The sequence below is a fragment of the Pogoniulus pusillus genome, chromosome 22, assembly GCF_015220805.1.
Source record: "Pogoniulus pusillus isolate bPogPus1 chromosome 22, bPogPus1.pri, whole genome shotgun sequence".
Lineage (NCBI taxonomy): Eukaryota > Metazoa > Chordata > Aves > Piciformes > Lybiidae > Pogoniulus > Pogoniulus pusillus.
The window spans coordinates 3628857-3645708 of record NC_087285.1 but is presented as its reverse complement, the minus strand read 5'-3'; the positions used below and the strand labels follow the sequence as shown (position 1 = coordinate 3645708).

At 54.3% G+C, this 16852-nt stretch overlaps 1 protein-coding gene across 1 annotated transcript in view; it reads left to right on the top strand.

Moving 5' to 3' along the window:
• CTNNA1 (catenin alpha 1) overlaps positions 1–16852 on the top strand; it is a 208911-nt gene that overhangs the window by 188860 nt on the left and 3199 nt on the right. The window contains exons 14-17 of the mRNA XM_064161488.1: positions 838–948; positions 3409–3590; positions 5457–5562; positions 14253–14387. Coding sequence (XP_064017558.1) covers positions 838–948; positions 3409–3590; positions 5457–5562; positions 14253–14387 — 534 coding nt within the window. The remainder of the gene's footprint in view (positions 1–837; positions 949–3408; positions 3591–5456; positions 5563–14252; positions 14388–16852) is intronic.

The following is a 16852-nucleotide window of genomic DNA, read 5'->3' as shown; positions in this document are numbered from 1 at the left end:
GGACAAGCAAAACTTGTTTGCTGTGTCTCAGCTCCTCGGTGCATTAGTGTCCTGACAAGCCTCAGGTGGTTGGGTAGTGGCCTGTAATTTGGGAGATCCCCCACGGTGTCTAACAGGAGTGGTCAGGCATTTCTAATCACAGGTGTTCCGCAGGCTCTCTGCTCTCCCTCTCTTTACCTCCTTCTGGGAAACACTGAAGGATGTTTTTTTACCTTTGCTGACTTCCATTCTCTTTGCTCAAAAATGGCCACTCCTGGAGTGCTGTGTTCAGCTCTGGGCTCCTCAAGTCAAGAGAGATGTTGAGGTGCTGGAAGGTGTTGCGAAAAGGGCAGCAAGGCTGGGGAGGGGCCTGGGGCACAGCTCTGTGAGGAGAGGCTGAGGGAGCTGGGGGGGTGCAGCCTGCAGAAGAGGAGGCTCAGGGCAGAGCTCATTGCTGTCTGCAGCTGCCTGCAGGGAGGCTGTAGCCAGGTGGGGTTGGGCTCTGCTGTCAGGCAGCCAGGGACAGAACAAGGGGACTCAGCCTCAAGCTGTGCCAGGGGAGGTCTAGACTGGATGTTGGGAGGAAGTTGTTGTCAGAGAGAGTGATTGGCATTGGAATGGGCTGCCCAGGGAGGTGGTGGAGTGGCTGTGTCTGGAGGTGTTGAAGCCAAGCCTGGCTGGGGCACTTAGTGCCATGGTCTGGTTGGTTGGACAGGGCTGGGTGCTAGGCTGGCCTGGATGAACTTGGAGCTCTCTTCCCACCTAGTTGATTCTATGATTCTAAAAACAACCTTCTTGTGGACATTGAGAGCCATAAAATCTGTTGTTTGACTCTGCCTGAACTGCTCCTTCCCTCAGACTCCTGAAGAGTTGGATGATTCTGACTTTGAGACCGAGGACTTCGACGTCCGCAGCAGAACGAGCATCCAGACCGAGGACGATCAGCTCATCGCTGGACAAAGTGCCAGGGTAAGGAGGAAGTCTGAGCCTTACCAGTCTCTGGCCTGGCTTCCAAGAAACAGCCCAACTTGCTTTGAAAAGCCAGGCTTTTGGGGGGTGGCACTGAACTTGCTGGATCAGAGAAGTGCCATTCTTTGTCTCCAGTTTTCTTCTGAGCAGGAGGTTAAGTGAAACCCCAGGTGTGTAGGGCTGATGCAGCTGAGGAACCTCTGCCTTTTCTTTTGGATGCTCTGAAAGATCACAAGTCCCTTCAATACCCATGGACTGCTTTATGCTTTGACACCCTAGGCCCTGCCACTTAGTTGGGTGAGCTCCTGGGGAGAGATACAGCACAAAGTCATCCCCTTGCTCTCCCCTCCTTGCTCTGACATTTTCAACAGGCAGCTACTAAGTTTGTGGGCAGGAAATTCTTTACCAAGTGTCCTCTCATCAGTGTCTGAGGTTTGGCCACTGAGCATTCATCAAGATGACATCGAGAGGAGCTCAGGAATGAAATCATTCAAACTTTCACTGCATTTCCTATGCCTGTTAAAAATGATAGGCAATATATAACCATTAACAGGTGAAAGCTTAAGATCAGTACATTGAGGGAAAAGCAGGCCTTAGCTCTTGTTTTTATTGGACATGTCCCCTTCTGGATCAATAGCAATTTACACTCTTGGGAAAATGCCATGGAGGAGTTTTTCTGAAGGCTCTTCTAGCTTGAAACCAAGCAAGAGGCAGCTGGGGCCTTCTTTATGCAGCTTCTGCCACGCTGGTTTGGGGATGACACTGGCTGAGAGTGAGCTTTGTGCTCTCCTTCCTTGCACAAGCACTTGGGATTCCTGTTTCCCCCTCTCCCCCTTGTCTGGAAATGCAGGCATTTCTAATCTACCTTTTCACCTTCTCCCAAAGGCATGAATGCTCCTGGTATTTATGAGGGTGAGAACACTGAGTCTCATACGGGCTGGAAACCTAGCCTAATGGATTTTATTCAGGAGGAAGCACAAACTCTTCATTTTCACTTACTCTTCCCTCAGTATGCATGTTTCAGAACAGTACAGCTAGCTTTTTGCAGGGAAGAGCTTCATATTTCTTCTGTGCTCTGCAACACTGAAATATATCCATGTGGAACTGCCTCTTTTAAACCTTACATTCTGTAGAAGAGGCAAATCCCCCCCCTGCCCTTCATGCAGCTGAAATATATCCATGTGGAACTGCCTTTTAAAACTCTTACATTCTATGGAAGAGGCAAATCTCCCCCACTTCGTGCAGCTGAACCATATCCAAGTGGAACTGCCTTGTAACACCCTTGAATTCTACAGAAGAGGCAAATCCACCCCCCCCCTTCATGCAGATGAAACAGACCCAAGTGGAACTGCCTTTTAAAACTCTTACATTCTATAGAGAGGCAAATCCCATCCCCCCCTCTTCATGCAGCTGAACTATATCCAAGTGGAACAGCCTTTTAACCCACTTAAATTCTACAGAACAGGCACATCCTCTCCCCTGCCTCATGCAGCTGAGGGGAACTGCCTTTTAGAACCCTTAAATCCTACAGAAGAGGCAAATCCCCTCCCCTGCTTCATGCAGCTATGGGGAACTGCCTTTTAGAACCCTTAAATCCTACAGAAGAGGCAAATCCTCTCCCCTGCTTCATGCAGCTGAGGGGAACTGCCTTTTAGAACCCTGAAATCCTACAGAAGAGGCAAATCCCCTCCCCTGCTTCATGCAGCTGAGGGGAACTGCCTTTTAGAACCCTTAAATCCTACAGAAGAGGCAAATCCTCTCCCCTGCCTCATGCAGCTGAGGGGAACTGCCTTTTAGAACCCTTAAATCCTACAGAAGAGGCAAATCCTCTCCCCTGCCTCATGCAGCTGAGGGGAACTGCCTTTTAGAACCCTTAAATCCTACAGAAGAGGCAAATCCTCTCCCCTGCCTCATGCAGCTGAGGGGAACTGCCTTTTAGAACCCTTAAATCCTACAGAAGAGGCAAATCCTCTCCCCTGCCTCATGCAGCTATGGGGAACTGCCTTTTAGAACCCTGAAATCCTACAGAAGAGGCAAATCCTCCCCCCTGCCTCATGCAGCTATGGGGAACTGCCTTTTAGAACCCTTAAATCCTACAGAAGAGGCAAATCCCCTTCCCTCTTCTCCCCCCCACCTTCCATTCAGTTTTTCTTTGAGGGATGCTAAGATGTGGCAAAGTTGTTTGGAGCCTTAAGGGTTTGGCCATGCAAATGGCCATGTTTCAAATGTCAGCTTGGCTTTCTGGGCATTGTCTTAAGCATGAGCATGAGGCTTGATTCAGAATGGAAGGGAAAGGCTCTGGGAAGCCTCCAGGTAGAGGTTTGCTATTAAAGTTTTATTCCCCCCCCCAATCTGTGTGGCTTAAATTGGTTATTAGCGAAACCTTCCAAGGAGCCCTCTCCAAGTGGTGGCGTAAGGAGACACGAGGAAACTCTCTCTCTCTCTCTCTCTCTCTTGCAGGCTATCATGGCTCAGCTCCCTCAAGAGCAAAAAGCTAAGATTGCTGAGCAAGTGGCCAGCTTCCAGGAAGAGAAGAGCAAACTGGATGCTGAAGTATCCAAGTGGGATGACAGCGGGAACGACATCATCGTCCTGGCGAAGCAGATGTGTATGATTATGATGGAAATGACAGACTTCACCAGGTGAGGCTTGCTTCCTCTCTCTGCTCACACCCCTCAGCGACTGGCTGGGCTGCCCAGCTTGCAGGGAACTCTTTTGCAAGAGGGTTTCCTTCTTGTCATTGCCTCTGAACGCTGCCCTCTGACAGCCTGTGTGTAACTCAGCAGGTGCGTTTACTCCGCAGCGCCTGGGTGGCAGTGGCTGTTGGAGCTGATCTGTACCCAGCACTTAGTGCCTTGTCTGTCTGTCTGTCTGTCTGTCTTCCTTTCTAAAGGGTGATCCTTGTCCTAGGGAATATATAGAGATGTATTTCTGCAATGAACAGAATCATAGAATCAACCAAGTTGGCAGAGAGCTCCAAGCTCATCCAGCCCAGCCTAGCACCCAGCACTGCCCAACCAACCAGACCATGGCACTCAGTGCCCCAGCCAGGCTTGGCTTCAACACCTCCAGGCACAGCCACTCCACCACCTCCCTGGGCAGCCCATTCCAATGCCAATCACTCTCTCTGACAACAACTTCCTCCTAACAGCCAGCCTAGACCTGCCCTGGCACAACTTGAGACTGTGTCCCCTTCTTCTGTTGCTGGCTGCCTGGCAGCAGAGCCCAACCCCACCTGGCTACAGCCTCCCTGCAGGCAGCTGCAGACAGCAATGAGCTCTGCCCTGAGCCTCCTCTGCTGCAGGCTGCACCCCCCCAGCTCCCTCAGCCTCTCCTCACAGGGCTGTGCTCCAGGCCCCTCCCCAGCCTTGCTGCCCTCCTCTGGACACCTTCCAGCACCTCGACATCTCTCTTGACTTGAGGAGCCCAGAACTGGACACAGCACTCAAGCTGTGGCCTGATGGATGCCTTTGGATAATCACTTTCCAAGTTGTATCCAACACTGGTTTGTTTTTTTTTTTTAAACTTGATGTTGGGTGCATGGAAACTGAAAATCTGTCTTCCAAAAATGTTCTCTCTTCTCATCATCAGGTTGCTTAAACCAGGGAAGTTTGGGCTTAAGTCTTATGTTTAATCTAAATATGGGGAGAAGCTGGAGGGAGAAACTGTCCTGAAAATCAGAGAATCACAGAATCAGGCAGGGCTGGAAGGGACCACAAGGAGCAGTCAGTCCCAACCCCCCTGCCATGCCCAGGGACACCCTACCCTAGAGCAGGCTGCACACAGCCTCAGCCAGCCTGGCCTCAAACACCTCCAGCCATGGGGCCTCAACCACCTCCCTGGGCAACCCATTCCAGCCTCTCACCACTCTCCTGCTCAACAACTTCCTCCTCACCTCCACTCTGAATCTTCCTTGCTGAGACCTCATCTTGAATACTGTGTTCAGTTTTGGGCTCCCCAGTTGAAGAGGGACAGGGATCTGCTGGAGAGGGTCCAGCAGAGGACTATGAGGATGATGAGGGGACTGGAGCACTGCCTGATGAGGAGAGGCTGAGGGCCCTGGGGCTGTTTAGTCTGGAGAAGAGAAGACTGAGAGGGGATTTGGTAAATGTTTCTAAGTATCTGAGGGCTGCCAGGATGGGGGAGGGCAGGCTGTGCTCACTGCTGCCTGGGATAGGATAAGGAGCGATGGATGGAAGCTGCAGCACAGGAGGTTCTGCCTCAACAAAAGAGGGAACTTCTTTACTGGAAGGGTCCCAGAGCCCTGGCACAGGCTGCATGGAGAGGTTGTGGAGTCTCCTTCTCTGGAGCCTTTCCAGGCCTGTCTGGATGTGTCCCTCTGTGATCTGTGTTCGATAGCACTGTCCTGCTCCAGCAGGGGGGTTGGACTCTATGATCTCCTCGGGTCCCTTCCAACCCCTAACATCCTGTGAGCCTGTGAAAAGCAGTATGTAGTTCACTCTTCTGGTCATCTGGTGCTAGAAGGTAGACTCTGTTCTGTTTTGCAGAGGTAAAGGTCCACTGAAGAATACATCAGATGTGATTAGTGCAGCCAAGAAGATTGCAGAGGCTGGGTCAAGGATGGACAAGCTGGGACGGACTATTGCTGACCATGTAAGTCACAACTCATTTACATAAGCCTCCAGCACAAATGAGCCATAGGAAATGTTTTGGTACTTGCAGATGTGATGAGCAGAAGAAAATAGGTTTAGTTTTGAGGTTTGGGGTGGGTTTTTAACCTGATTTTCCTAAGTGGCTGCTGGAAAATTCCAAGCCTAGCTCCTGTCCTGCCACCTCTAACACTGGCAGCAGCTAAATGTGCTTGGTTTACATCAGGCACCTACTAATTTAAAGCAGCAACAAACCAACACCTCCTGACATCACTCAGTCTCCATGCCTGTTTCTGTCCCTGAACAGGACTGCAAGGGCATTCCTGGTGCTTCTCTCATGCCCAGAATGTGCCCAGTGCTTTGCAAAGCAGTGATGAGGCTGCATGAGCAACACCACCATTACTGCTCGTGTTGCACAACCTCCACTATTATTTTGGAGGCAGCTGTTTAACACTGACAGCTTCCAGGTGCCACTCAGACTGAATGCACAGGGGATCACAACTCGATGGTGCTGGTGTCCAGTCAGGCTCTACAGAGACTTGGAGCAAAGCAAATAGGTGACCTGAGTACTCCTTGTGCTGGTGTTGTGCTGCACCCAGAAAAGGATTTGAGCAGAATCCCTGCAGGAATGAGTGAGTGTGGCCAGCTCAGGGCTTTTATGCAATGCATCTGCCTGTCCTCAGCCACTTCACAAACTGGGTTGGGTCAAGCAAAAGTGCCTTTGGTCTGGGCCCACACCCAAACTGCAGAGAAACATCAGCATTAGTAATAGGATCGTGTCTTGCAGAGAGACCCTGAAATGCAGGTAGGTTAGGTCTGAGATCATGAGCTAAGCTTTGTTCTGTACAGCTGGCACCTGCCTTTCTGCCCTTCTCTGACCCTGTGTTCATAATGCAACATTTATAAGAGACTCATAGAATCAAGCAGGTTGGCAGAGAGCTCCAAGCTCATCCAGCCCAACCTAGCACCCAGCCCTGCCCAACCAACCAGACCATGGCACTAAGTGCCCCAGCCAGCCTTGGCTTCAACACCTCCAGGCACAGCCACTCCACCACCTCCCTGGGCAGCCCATTCCAATGCCAATCACTCTCTCTGCCAGGAGCTTCCTCCTAACATCCAGCCTAGACCTGCCCTGGCACAGCTTGAGGCTGTGTCCCCTTCTTCTGTTGCTGGCTGCCTGGCAGCAGAGCCCAACCCCACCTGGCTACAGCCTCCCTGCAGGCAGCTGCAGACAGCAATGAGCTCTGCCCTGAGCCTCCTCTGCTGCAGGCTGCACCCCCCCAGCTCCCTCAGCCTCTCCTCACAGGGCTGTGCTCCAGGCCCCTCACCAGCTTCATTGCCCTTCTCTTGAACCCTGTCCTTGTGCAGGTACATCTTGGTACTGCCCAGGGAGGTGGTGGAGTCACCACCCCTGGAGGTGTTTCAGAGTGATTTGGATGTGGTGCTTGGGGCTATGCTTTAAGGTGAATCTTGCAGAGCAGGGTTCTAGGTTGGACTTGGTGATCCTGAGGGGCTTTGCCACCCTGCCTGGTGCTGTGATTCTGTGATCTCTCTTCAGTCGTTTAGAGGGTGCTGTCTGCCCCTGGTTTATTACAGGTGCAGTGAGAAATAGCCAGTGGGGAGGTAAAGCTGAGAAGTGGCTTTTCAGAGAATCACTGAATTGTTTGGGTTGGAAAAGGCCTCTGAGGTCATCCAGTCCAACCAGCAACCCAACCCCACCATGGCCATTAAACCACATCCCAAAGTGCCATGGCCACACCTTTGGGCTGCCCAGGGAGGTGGTGGAGTCCCTGGAGGTGCTGAAGCCAAGCCTGGCTGGGGCACTTAGTGCCATGGTCTGGTTGGTTGGCCAGGGCTGGGTGCTAGGTTGGGTTGGGTGAGCTTGGAGCTCTCTTCCAACCTGCTTCATTCTATGATTCTTGAACACCTCCAGGGATGAGGACTCCACCACCTCCCTGGGCAGCCTGTGCCAATCCCTCACCACTCTTGCATCAAAGAAATTGTTCCTAATCTCCAACCTAACCTTCCCCTGGCACAGTTTCAGGCCCTTTCTTCTCGTTCTATCACTTGACATGAGGAAGAGAGCCCAACCCCACCTGGCTCCAGCCTCCTCTCAGGGAGTTAGAAAAAGCAATGAGGTCTCCCCTCAGCCTCCTCTTCTCCAGGCTGAACAACCCCAGCTCCTTCAGCTGCTCCTCATAAGGCTTCTCCTCTAGATCCTTGACCATTTTCTGTTGCCCTGTGGGCACCCAAGACTGGGTGTCCTTTTGCCCTGTTTTGGGAGGGATCTGGGTGTGCTGCTGCAGCTGTAGGTGAGGGAAGCAAGCAGCAGTTTGTGGTGCAGATCTCAGGGGGTGGCTCTTGGGCTGAAGACTTACCTTGCTTTTGGGGGTTATTTGTAACTGACACCTTCTATGCAAACTAGCTGCATGTTTTCTTCTGCCCCAAGCCATTGCAAAACACAGAAGAGAAGGAAGTGGCTCCTTTCAGCAGCAGGAGGGTGCTTAAGGATGTAAAAGGTGAAGATGAATCCGAGCAGGACTGCAGAGTTAGTCACTGTGACAAGGATGGAGCCTTCCTCTTTGCCACTCCACACTCTGCTAATACTCCCAGCTTGCATATTTCATTAGCTGTGCTCACAGCCTCTTTAGGAGCTTGTTCCTGCAGAACTATCTGACAGTTACAGAGGATGTACAAGGGCAGCCTGGCAGCTCCCAGCACAGGGATGGGGTTTGTGTCCTGCTGGCCCCGTGGCACCAGAGGATCATGACCCCTCGTGTTAGTGTGCCAGGAGCTGCTGACTCCTGCCAGCAGGCAGTCTTACAGCACACTGCCTCACAGACCATCAGAGATGGTGCTCAGGGTAGCTCCCCTCTGCTGGGAAGGGCCTGGCCATCGGTGAAGGCTGCCCCAGAGCTGCTGCATCCCTCACTTGGCACAGCAGGCAGCTCCTCGTCAGGGGGGAGCAGCTGGGGGCATGACAGAGGTGAACACCATCTGCAGCCAGGCAGTGGCTCTCTCTGTGGGGTTCCTCAGTTCTTCTCACAAAGCAGAAGAGCTCTGCTGGCTCCTCCCTTAGAATCATAGAATCAAGCAGGTTGGCAGAGACCTCCAAGCTCAGCCAGTCCAACCTAACACCCAGCCCTGGCCAACCAACCAGGCCATGGCACTAAGTGCCCCAGCCAGGCTTGGCTTCAGCATCTCCAGGGATGGTGCCTCCACCACCTCCCTGGGCAGCCCATTCCAATGCCAATCACTCTCTCTGCCAGGAGCTTCCTCCTCACAGCCAGCCTATACTTTCCCCAGCACAACTGAGACTGTGTCCTTGTTCTATTGCTGGTTTCCTGGGAGAAGAAGCCACCCCCCACCTGGCTACAGCCTCCCTTCAGGTAGTTGTAGACAGCAATGAGCTCTGCCCTGAGCCTCCTCTGCTGCAGGCTGCACCCCCCCAGCTCCCTCAGCCTCTCCTCATAGGCTTTGTGTTCCAGGCCCCTCCCCAGCATTGCTGCCCTTCTCTCAACATCTTCCAGCACCTCAACATCTCTCTTGAATGGAGGAGCCCAGAACTGGACACAGCACTCAAGGTGTGGCCTGAGCAGTGTTGAGCACAGGGGCACAAGAACCTCCCTGCTCCTGCTGCCCACACTGCTCCTGAGCCAGCCCAGGATGCCACTGGCTCTGCTGCCCACCTGGGCACACTACTGGTTAGCTCTTTGGCCCAGGTTATTCGTGGCCTTTCTCTAAAACATCCTGTACTGCTGTGGGCAGCCTTAGGTGGAGGGGGGAGGCTGTGCTTACATCAGCCTCTGATCATCCCACAGGTAGGGGTTAGACACTTAACACCTCCAGAGATGGGGAATCCATCACCACCCTGGGCAGCCTCTTCCAGCCCTTCACCACTCCTGCAGCCAAGAAATTGTTCCTAATCATAGAATGGTTTAGGTTGGAAGGGACCTCAAGGATCAGCCAGTTCCAACCCCCCTGCCATGGGGAGGGACACCTGCCACTAGAACAGGTCACTCAAGGCCTCATCCAACCTGGCCTTGAATCCCAACCTAAACCTCCCCTGGCACAATTTCAGGCCATTTGCTCTCATTCCTCTTGCTGGCAGGGCTGGTGCACACTCTGTGGAGGTTGGCACAAGGATGTGCTCTGGACACAGGCTGATGGCTCTCCAGGGTGGCAGCTGCTGGCACCCATTGCCACATGCCCATGCTGCCAGAGTGACTGCTTCCTCTAACTGCCTGCCTCCACCTTCTCTGCCCAGACAGCACCAAGCCCAGCACTGAGCCCAGCTTGGGAGGGCATCTTCTTGTGAATGATGGTTAGAGCAGTGCTTGTGCCCTAAGGTGGAGATAGGCTGGTAGGGAGAAAAGCCTCCATGAGGAGAGGCTGAGGGAGCTGGGGGGGTGCAGCCTGCAGCAGAGGAGGCTCAGGGCAGAGCTCATTGCTGGCTACAACTGCCTGCAGGGAGGCTGTAGCCAGGTGGGGTTGGGCTCTGCTGCCAGGCAGCCAGCAACAGAAGAAGGGGACACAGCCTCAAGCTGTGCCAGGGGAGGTTGAGGCTGGCTGTTAGGAGGAAGCTCCTGGCAGAGAGAGTGATTGGCATTGGAATGGGCTGCCCAGGGAGGTGGTGGAGTCCCTGGAGGTGTTGAAGCCAAGGCTGGCTGGGGCACTGAGTGCCATGGTCTGGTTGGTTGGCCAGGGCTGGGTGCTAGGTTGGGCTGGGTGATCTTGGAGCTCTCTTCCAGCCTGCTTGATTCTATGATTCTATGGTTGCTTGCTTACACCTATCAGGCACATGGGGATGGGGTTGTGTGCTTGTCCTAACCTTCAGGCACCATGGGAGAGCTCTTCCACCTCTCCCTGCCCCTTTTCCTCGCAGGAGGGAGAAGAAGGTGGCTGTGCTCCTCCCTGAGCTCAGCTGGGGCCATAGGAAGAGGATGTCTCTGCCTGTTGGCTCTGTCTGGGATGGATCCTGGTTTGACCTGGAGCAGCCAGCATAGCTTTTGCCAACAGCCTCTGTCAAGTGTGTCACAGCATCTTGTTCTGAGGGCTTGTGGAGGGGGAAGTGTTCCCCCCACATGCATTTGTTTCTGGCTCCCTGCTGGGGCTGTGCTGTGGGACTCCTCCTAGGCAAGCTCTGCAGGCAGGGGGGTTGTGCTGTCAGGTGTCTTTCTTCATCTGTATGGAAATTGTTGCTTTGGGGTTTTTTGGTAGTCACTGGAGTGCTCCTAGACAGGAAAGAAAGGCTGACCCAGGCATCCCCAGTGCCTTTTGGTGATGGTCTTTCCCCTCTTGTGTTCCTCCTCTGTTTAAACATCACCTGTCCTTGGGCCCTCCTGCCTGCACACACTGCAGGCTGTGCTTTTCCAGCTTACACTGCTCTCTACAACCAGATCATCCTCCCTAGCTCACTGCTTCCCCCACCAACCCCTCCCTGCCTGCCTCAGTAAACACAGGGCAGCCTCTTCCTTCCCTGAGCTGGTTTGCATAGCTCAGGAGCCACACGGCCCCACGCTGCCATGGCCTATTGTGCATGTGTCAACACCCCAGGCAAGCCTTTGTGAGCTGAGCTGTTCAGGAGATGGAGAAGCCCTTTCCAAAATGGTAATTCCAGCTTTTCATTAGCTCTTTGGCCCAGGCTATTCGTGGCCTTTCTCTAAAACATCTTGTACTGCTGACTGATATTGATTAGCAGGAAGAAACCCCAACCTGTGAGCTTTGCTGCTCTGCTGTTCACAGCTTCCACTGCACCCACACAGCCTGGGCAGCCCTGGGGAGAGGGACTTGGGGGTGCTGCTGGATGAGAAGCTCAACAGGAGCCAGCAGTGTGCACTTGCAGCCCAGATACCAACCAGAGCCTGGGCTGCAGCAAGAGGAATGTAGGCAGCAGGGTGAGGGAGGGGATTCTGCCCCTCTACACCTCACCTGGAGCACTGTGCCCAGTTCTGGAGCCTCTGTGACAGGAAAGACCTGGAGGTGCTGGAAGGTGTCCAGAGAAGGGCCACAAGGATGAGCAGAGGGCTGGAGCTCGTCTGCTATGCAGACTGAGAGTTGGGGCTGTTCAGTCTGGAGAGGAGAAGGCCCCAAGGAGACCTTATTGTGGCCTTCCAGTGTCTGAAGTGGGCTACAGGGAAGCTGGGGAGGGACTTCTTAGGCTGTCAAGCAGGGACAGGACCAGGGGGAATGGAACAAAGCCAGAAATGGGTAGATTCAGATTGGATGTTAGGAAGAGGTTCTTCACCATGAGGGTGGTGAAACCCTGGCACAGGTTGCCCAGGGAGGTGGAAGCCTCATCCCTGGAGGTTTTTAAGGCCAGGCTGGATGTGGCTTTTAGCAACCTGCTCTAAGTGTGAGGTGTCCCTGCCCATGGCAGGGGGTTCAAAGCAGATGATCCTTGAGGTCACTTCCAGCCCTGACAGTTGTACAATTCTGTGATGCCTGTGCAAGGGCTGCAGGCTGAGAAACACTTCTGGGGTTTCATTTCCTTCCTTGAGAAGGAGATTTCTGTCTAGTCAGAGATGTTTGTGCTGTCAGCATGGTGTCCTCACCCACAGGCAGCAGTGTGACCTGCTGGACTGTAATGTCCCCTGCACCCCTATCACAATAGCTTCTGCCATCCTAGAGCCACAGAGTGCCGGGGGTTGAAGGGACCTTTAAAGCTCATCCAGTCCAACCCCCCTGCAGTGAGCAGGGACATCTGCAGCTAGGGCAGGTTGTTCAGAGCCCCAGACAACCTCACCTGGAATGCTTCCAGCCATGGGGCATCTCTCACCTCTCTGGGCAACCTGGGACAGGCTCTCACCAGCCTCAGTGTAATGAATTTCTCCCTTCTACCTGGTCTAAATCTCCCTCTTTCAGTTCAAGCCATCACCCCTTGGCCCATCACAACAGGCCCTGCTCAAGTCTGTCCCAGCTTTCTGATCAGCCTCTTGAAGCACTGCAAAGCCACCAGAAGGTCTTCCTGGAGCCTTCTCCAGGCTGAACAAGCCCAATTCTCCCAGCCAGGTCTCGCAGCAGAGCCCTTCCAGCCCTGCCAGCACTGCTGTGGCCTCCTCTGAACCTGCTCCAGCAGGGTCCTGTCTGTGCTGAGGACTCCAGAGCTGGCCCCAGCACTGCAGGGGTGTCTGAGCAGAGCACAGCAGAGGGGCAGAGCCATGAATAGATCCAGGCTAGTTCAGAAATGTCTTGTTCTGGGCACTACCTGTGGCACCACCAGCTGCAGCTGAAGGTCAGAGCCTCCCCAAGCCATGAGATGTTTGGTGGCCCATGTGGAGTGCAGGCAGCCAGCAATGCCTCATGATTGCTGCATGCACAGGGCATGGTCTTGGGTTTGTTCAGTACCATGAGTGTCTGGTGGGCAGGGGGCTTGTGGAGTTCAGTGCCAGCTGCTTTATTCCCCAGTGGCTCTGCCATGGCTCACTGCTCCTGGGAGAAGCTCACTGATGCTTTTGAAAGCCCTGCAGGACCGGCATGGGCAGGCAGGGACTTCCCAGAGCCCTTGTCTTAGGCTGTGCTGATGCCGTTTTGGATGGCAGCTGCCCCTCAGCAGGGCTCCTCTTGCTGTGACCTCCTGGCTCATTAATCAGCTCTGCAGGCATGGTCCTGGCCGAGGCACCTCCGAGCTGCACTTCGCTCTCCACTGCCTGCCCAGTCCTTCAGCAGCAACGCTGAGCCAGGCTTGATCTCCAGAGGAGTGCTTCAGCCAGCACTTGACAAATGTTATTTCATGCCTGCTGAGGATTTGAGTTCCACACTGCTAAGAAAGGGGAGCAGAAGTCATGGAAAACATCTCCTTTGCTGGCTGTAATTGAGTGGCTGTGAGGTTATCGTGTCCTGCCTTAAAACGCTTCAGATGGGGAACCGAGGCTGCATTTGGGAACAGCTGCTGCTTGCAGCCACAGCTCTGGGATGGCAGATCACTGCTGCTGTGTGCTGTGCAGTGTGCACCAAGGGCCTCTCACGGTTAACACACCTGGAAAGGTTAGGGGACCCTCTCCTTTTCCTCTCCCCCTCCTTTTCCCTTCCCTTCTCTCTCTTCCCTCTCCCTCTCCTTTTCCCTCTCCCTCTCCTTTTCCCTCTCCCTCTCCTTTTCCCTTCCCTTCTCCCCCTCCTTTTCCCTTCCCTTCTCCCCCTCCTTTTCCCTGCCCTTCTCCCCCTCCTTTTCCCTTCCCTTCTCCCCCTCCTTTTCCCTTCCCTTCTCCCCCTCCTTTTCCCTTCCCTTCTCCCCCTCCTTTTCCCTTCCCGTCCCCCCCTCCTGTTCCCTTCCCTTCGCTCCCTCCTTTTACCTTCCCTTCTCCCCCTCCTTGTCCCGTGCCTTCTGCCCCTCCTTTGCCCGTCCCCTCTCCCCCCTCCTTTTCCCTTCCCTTCTCCCCCTCCTTTTCCCTTCCCTTCTCTCCCTCCTTTTCCCTTCCCTTCTCTCCCTCCTTTTCCCTTCCCTTCTCTCCCTCCTTTTCCCTTCCCTTCTCCCCCTCCTTTTCCCTTCTCCTCTCTCCCTTCCCTCTCCCCATGCTCATTGCTCCCGGGTTTCTACCTGCGTTCAGTGGTGCTCAGTTGTGCCCTGGAAACCCAAGGCCGGTGTAAGGAGGAGCACAGTGCCCATGGCAGAAGGCAGCTGCCCAGCTCCTGCTGCCCCCGCGGTGCCCGCTGTGGCACGGGTTGCAGGGTGAAGCTCGGTCTGTGTCTCCGCAGTGCCCGGACTCGGCGTGCAAGCAGGACCTGCTGGCCTACCTGCAGCGCATCGCCCTCTACTGCCACCAGCTCAACATCTGCAGCAAGGTCAAGGCCGAAGTGCAGAACCTGGGAGGGGAGCTGGTCGTGTCTGGGGTACGTATGCACTCTGCCGTGTCCTGCTCACCAGGCTCCGCAGGCTCACAGAGCTCTCCCACCCAGGAGAGACCTCTGAGTCCAACCAGCAACCCAGCCCCTCCGTGGCCACTATGCCCTGGCCCCAAGTGCCATGGCCACACCTTCCTTGAACACCTCCAGGGATGGGGACGACTCCACCTCCCTGGGCAGCCTGTGCCAATCCCTCACCACTCCTGCAGCAAAGAAATCTTTCCTCATCTCCAACCTAACCCTCGCCTGGCACAATTTCGGGCCATTTCCTCTCCTGTCAGCTGAGATTAGGAAAAAGAGACCAACCCCCAGCTCACTCCAACCTCCTGTCTTGTAAAGAGCAGTGAGGTCTCCCCTCAGCCTCCTCTCTTTCTCCAGAGTAAGGAGAGAGGCTTACCTGGGGGTAAGCCCAGGTTAAGCCTGGGGTTTTTGGGAACCCCAGGTCCCTCAGCTGCTCCTCCTCAGCCCTGTTCTCCAGACCCTTCACAGCTTTGATGCCCTGGCCTCACCAGTGCCCAGTACAGGGGGACAATCCCTGCCCTGCTCCTGCTGGCTGCACCATTGCTGATCCAGGCCAGGTTGCTGAAGGCCTTAGGCTGACTTTCAGCTGCTGTCAACCAACACCTCCAGATCCTTTTCTGCTGGGCAGTTTCCAGCCATTCTGCCCCAAGCCTGCAGCATTCCTGGGGTTGCTGTGACCTAGGTGCAGCACTCAGCACTTGGCTTTGTCATAGAACTGACCTCTGCCCATGGATCCAGCCTGGCCGGATCCTTTTGCAGAGCTTCTTCCCCTCAAGCAGCATCAACACTAAACACTGGTTTAGTGTCACCTGCAAACTCACTGCAGGTGCACTCAATTCCCTCAGCCAGATCACTGATAGAGAGCTTTTCTTTCAGGGCTATTAATCATTCCAAGCCAAGTTTGTATGCCAAACATTCTAGAACACAGACAAGAGACTTTGGAGCATTCAGCCCTAGTTTGAAGGCAGGCAAAGTGTAGAATGCTGCCTGCACTGCCACACTGCTGTTGGAGGAACTACTGGAAGGGGCACATCCAGCTTCACTTCTCCTCACTCCACAGTGTTTGCAGGCACATTCCCTTCACCTTGGTGTAACCTGCTGCTTTCCAAACCATTTTCCCTCTTGGTGAGGTTAAATCCCTTCAGTCAGCACAGCTAAACCTACCTCATGTCTCTGTGCAGCTGTGGAACGTGCTGAGGTCCTCCAGAGATGTTAATACTTCAAACCTGCTGTGCCCTGAGCAGGGTTTGTCAGTGGCTGCTCTGGTTTCTGGCAGCTGGTCCAATGCTGCTGTTGGAATCCTTACAAGCAGAGGGAAGAGAACTCAGCACCCTCTGCCACTCAGACATTTCAAGTGCTCAAACTTAGCAGCACATCTTTTATCCCCTGCAAACAAGGAGCAGCTGTGGAATGAGTGCTCTGGGAGGTCTGCAGTGGTGGTGCTGGTGGAGCACACCTGCAGCAGCTCAGCACCTTCCCCAGGGAGCTGAGCTTCTCCCTGCACCTCTGGGTGCTGCCAGGCACACGTGCTGGGGTTCCCAGCACCGTGCAGCCTCACCAGGAGAGGTGGTGACAGCTGTGCCCCTGCTGCATGCCTGCTGCCCTGTTAGCTGGCAGGCTGCTGTCACAGGAGTGGATGTGTCATTGTGCTCCCTACTCCAGGGTTTCACTGCAGTTACTCAGTGTCTGCAGAACTTACAGATCCTTCTGCTCAGAGTTACTTCCATCAAGAGGCTGCTGGCTGCAGCCTCATCTGGCTTGAGCTGCTCTCCATGACTGCCCACTGGGGCTGGATGCTGCCAGTGCTAGGGCTAAACTTCTGTCACATTACCAGGTGGAGACCTCTGCCAGTCCAGGGACTTCACCAGGCTGAAAGTGAAGTCTTTCTCACTGTTACCATCCTGCCCCATCCATTTACCACAGCAGCAGAGCTGCACCAGAGGCAGGAGGAGCTCACACCCCAGGCAGCCTGACAGTTCAGTTAGGGAAGTGCCTCCATGCCCTCACTGCATTTAAAGGAGGAGCTCACACCCCAGGCAGCCTGACAGTTCAGTTAGGGAAGTGCCTCCATGCCCTCACTGCATTTGAAGGAGGAGCTCACACCCCAGGCAGCCTGACAGTTCAGTTAGGGAAGTGCCTCCATGCCCTCACTGCATTTAAAGGAGGAGCTCACACCCCAGGCAGCCTGACAGTTCAGTTAGGGAAGTGCCTCCATGCCCTCACCGCATTTAAAGGAGGAGCTCACACTCCAGGCAGCCTGACAGTTCAGTTAGGGAAGTGCCTCCATGCCCTCACTGCATTTAAAGTGGTGCTTCCTGCTCTGGGGATTGATGGCAGTGCACTGGAGGGCACAGATCTGACCTGCTGTAGCAGTACTCAAAGCACAGACCTGATGGAAAGCTCTCAGCAAAGCAGCTTGGTTTGCTGCTAGG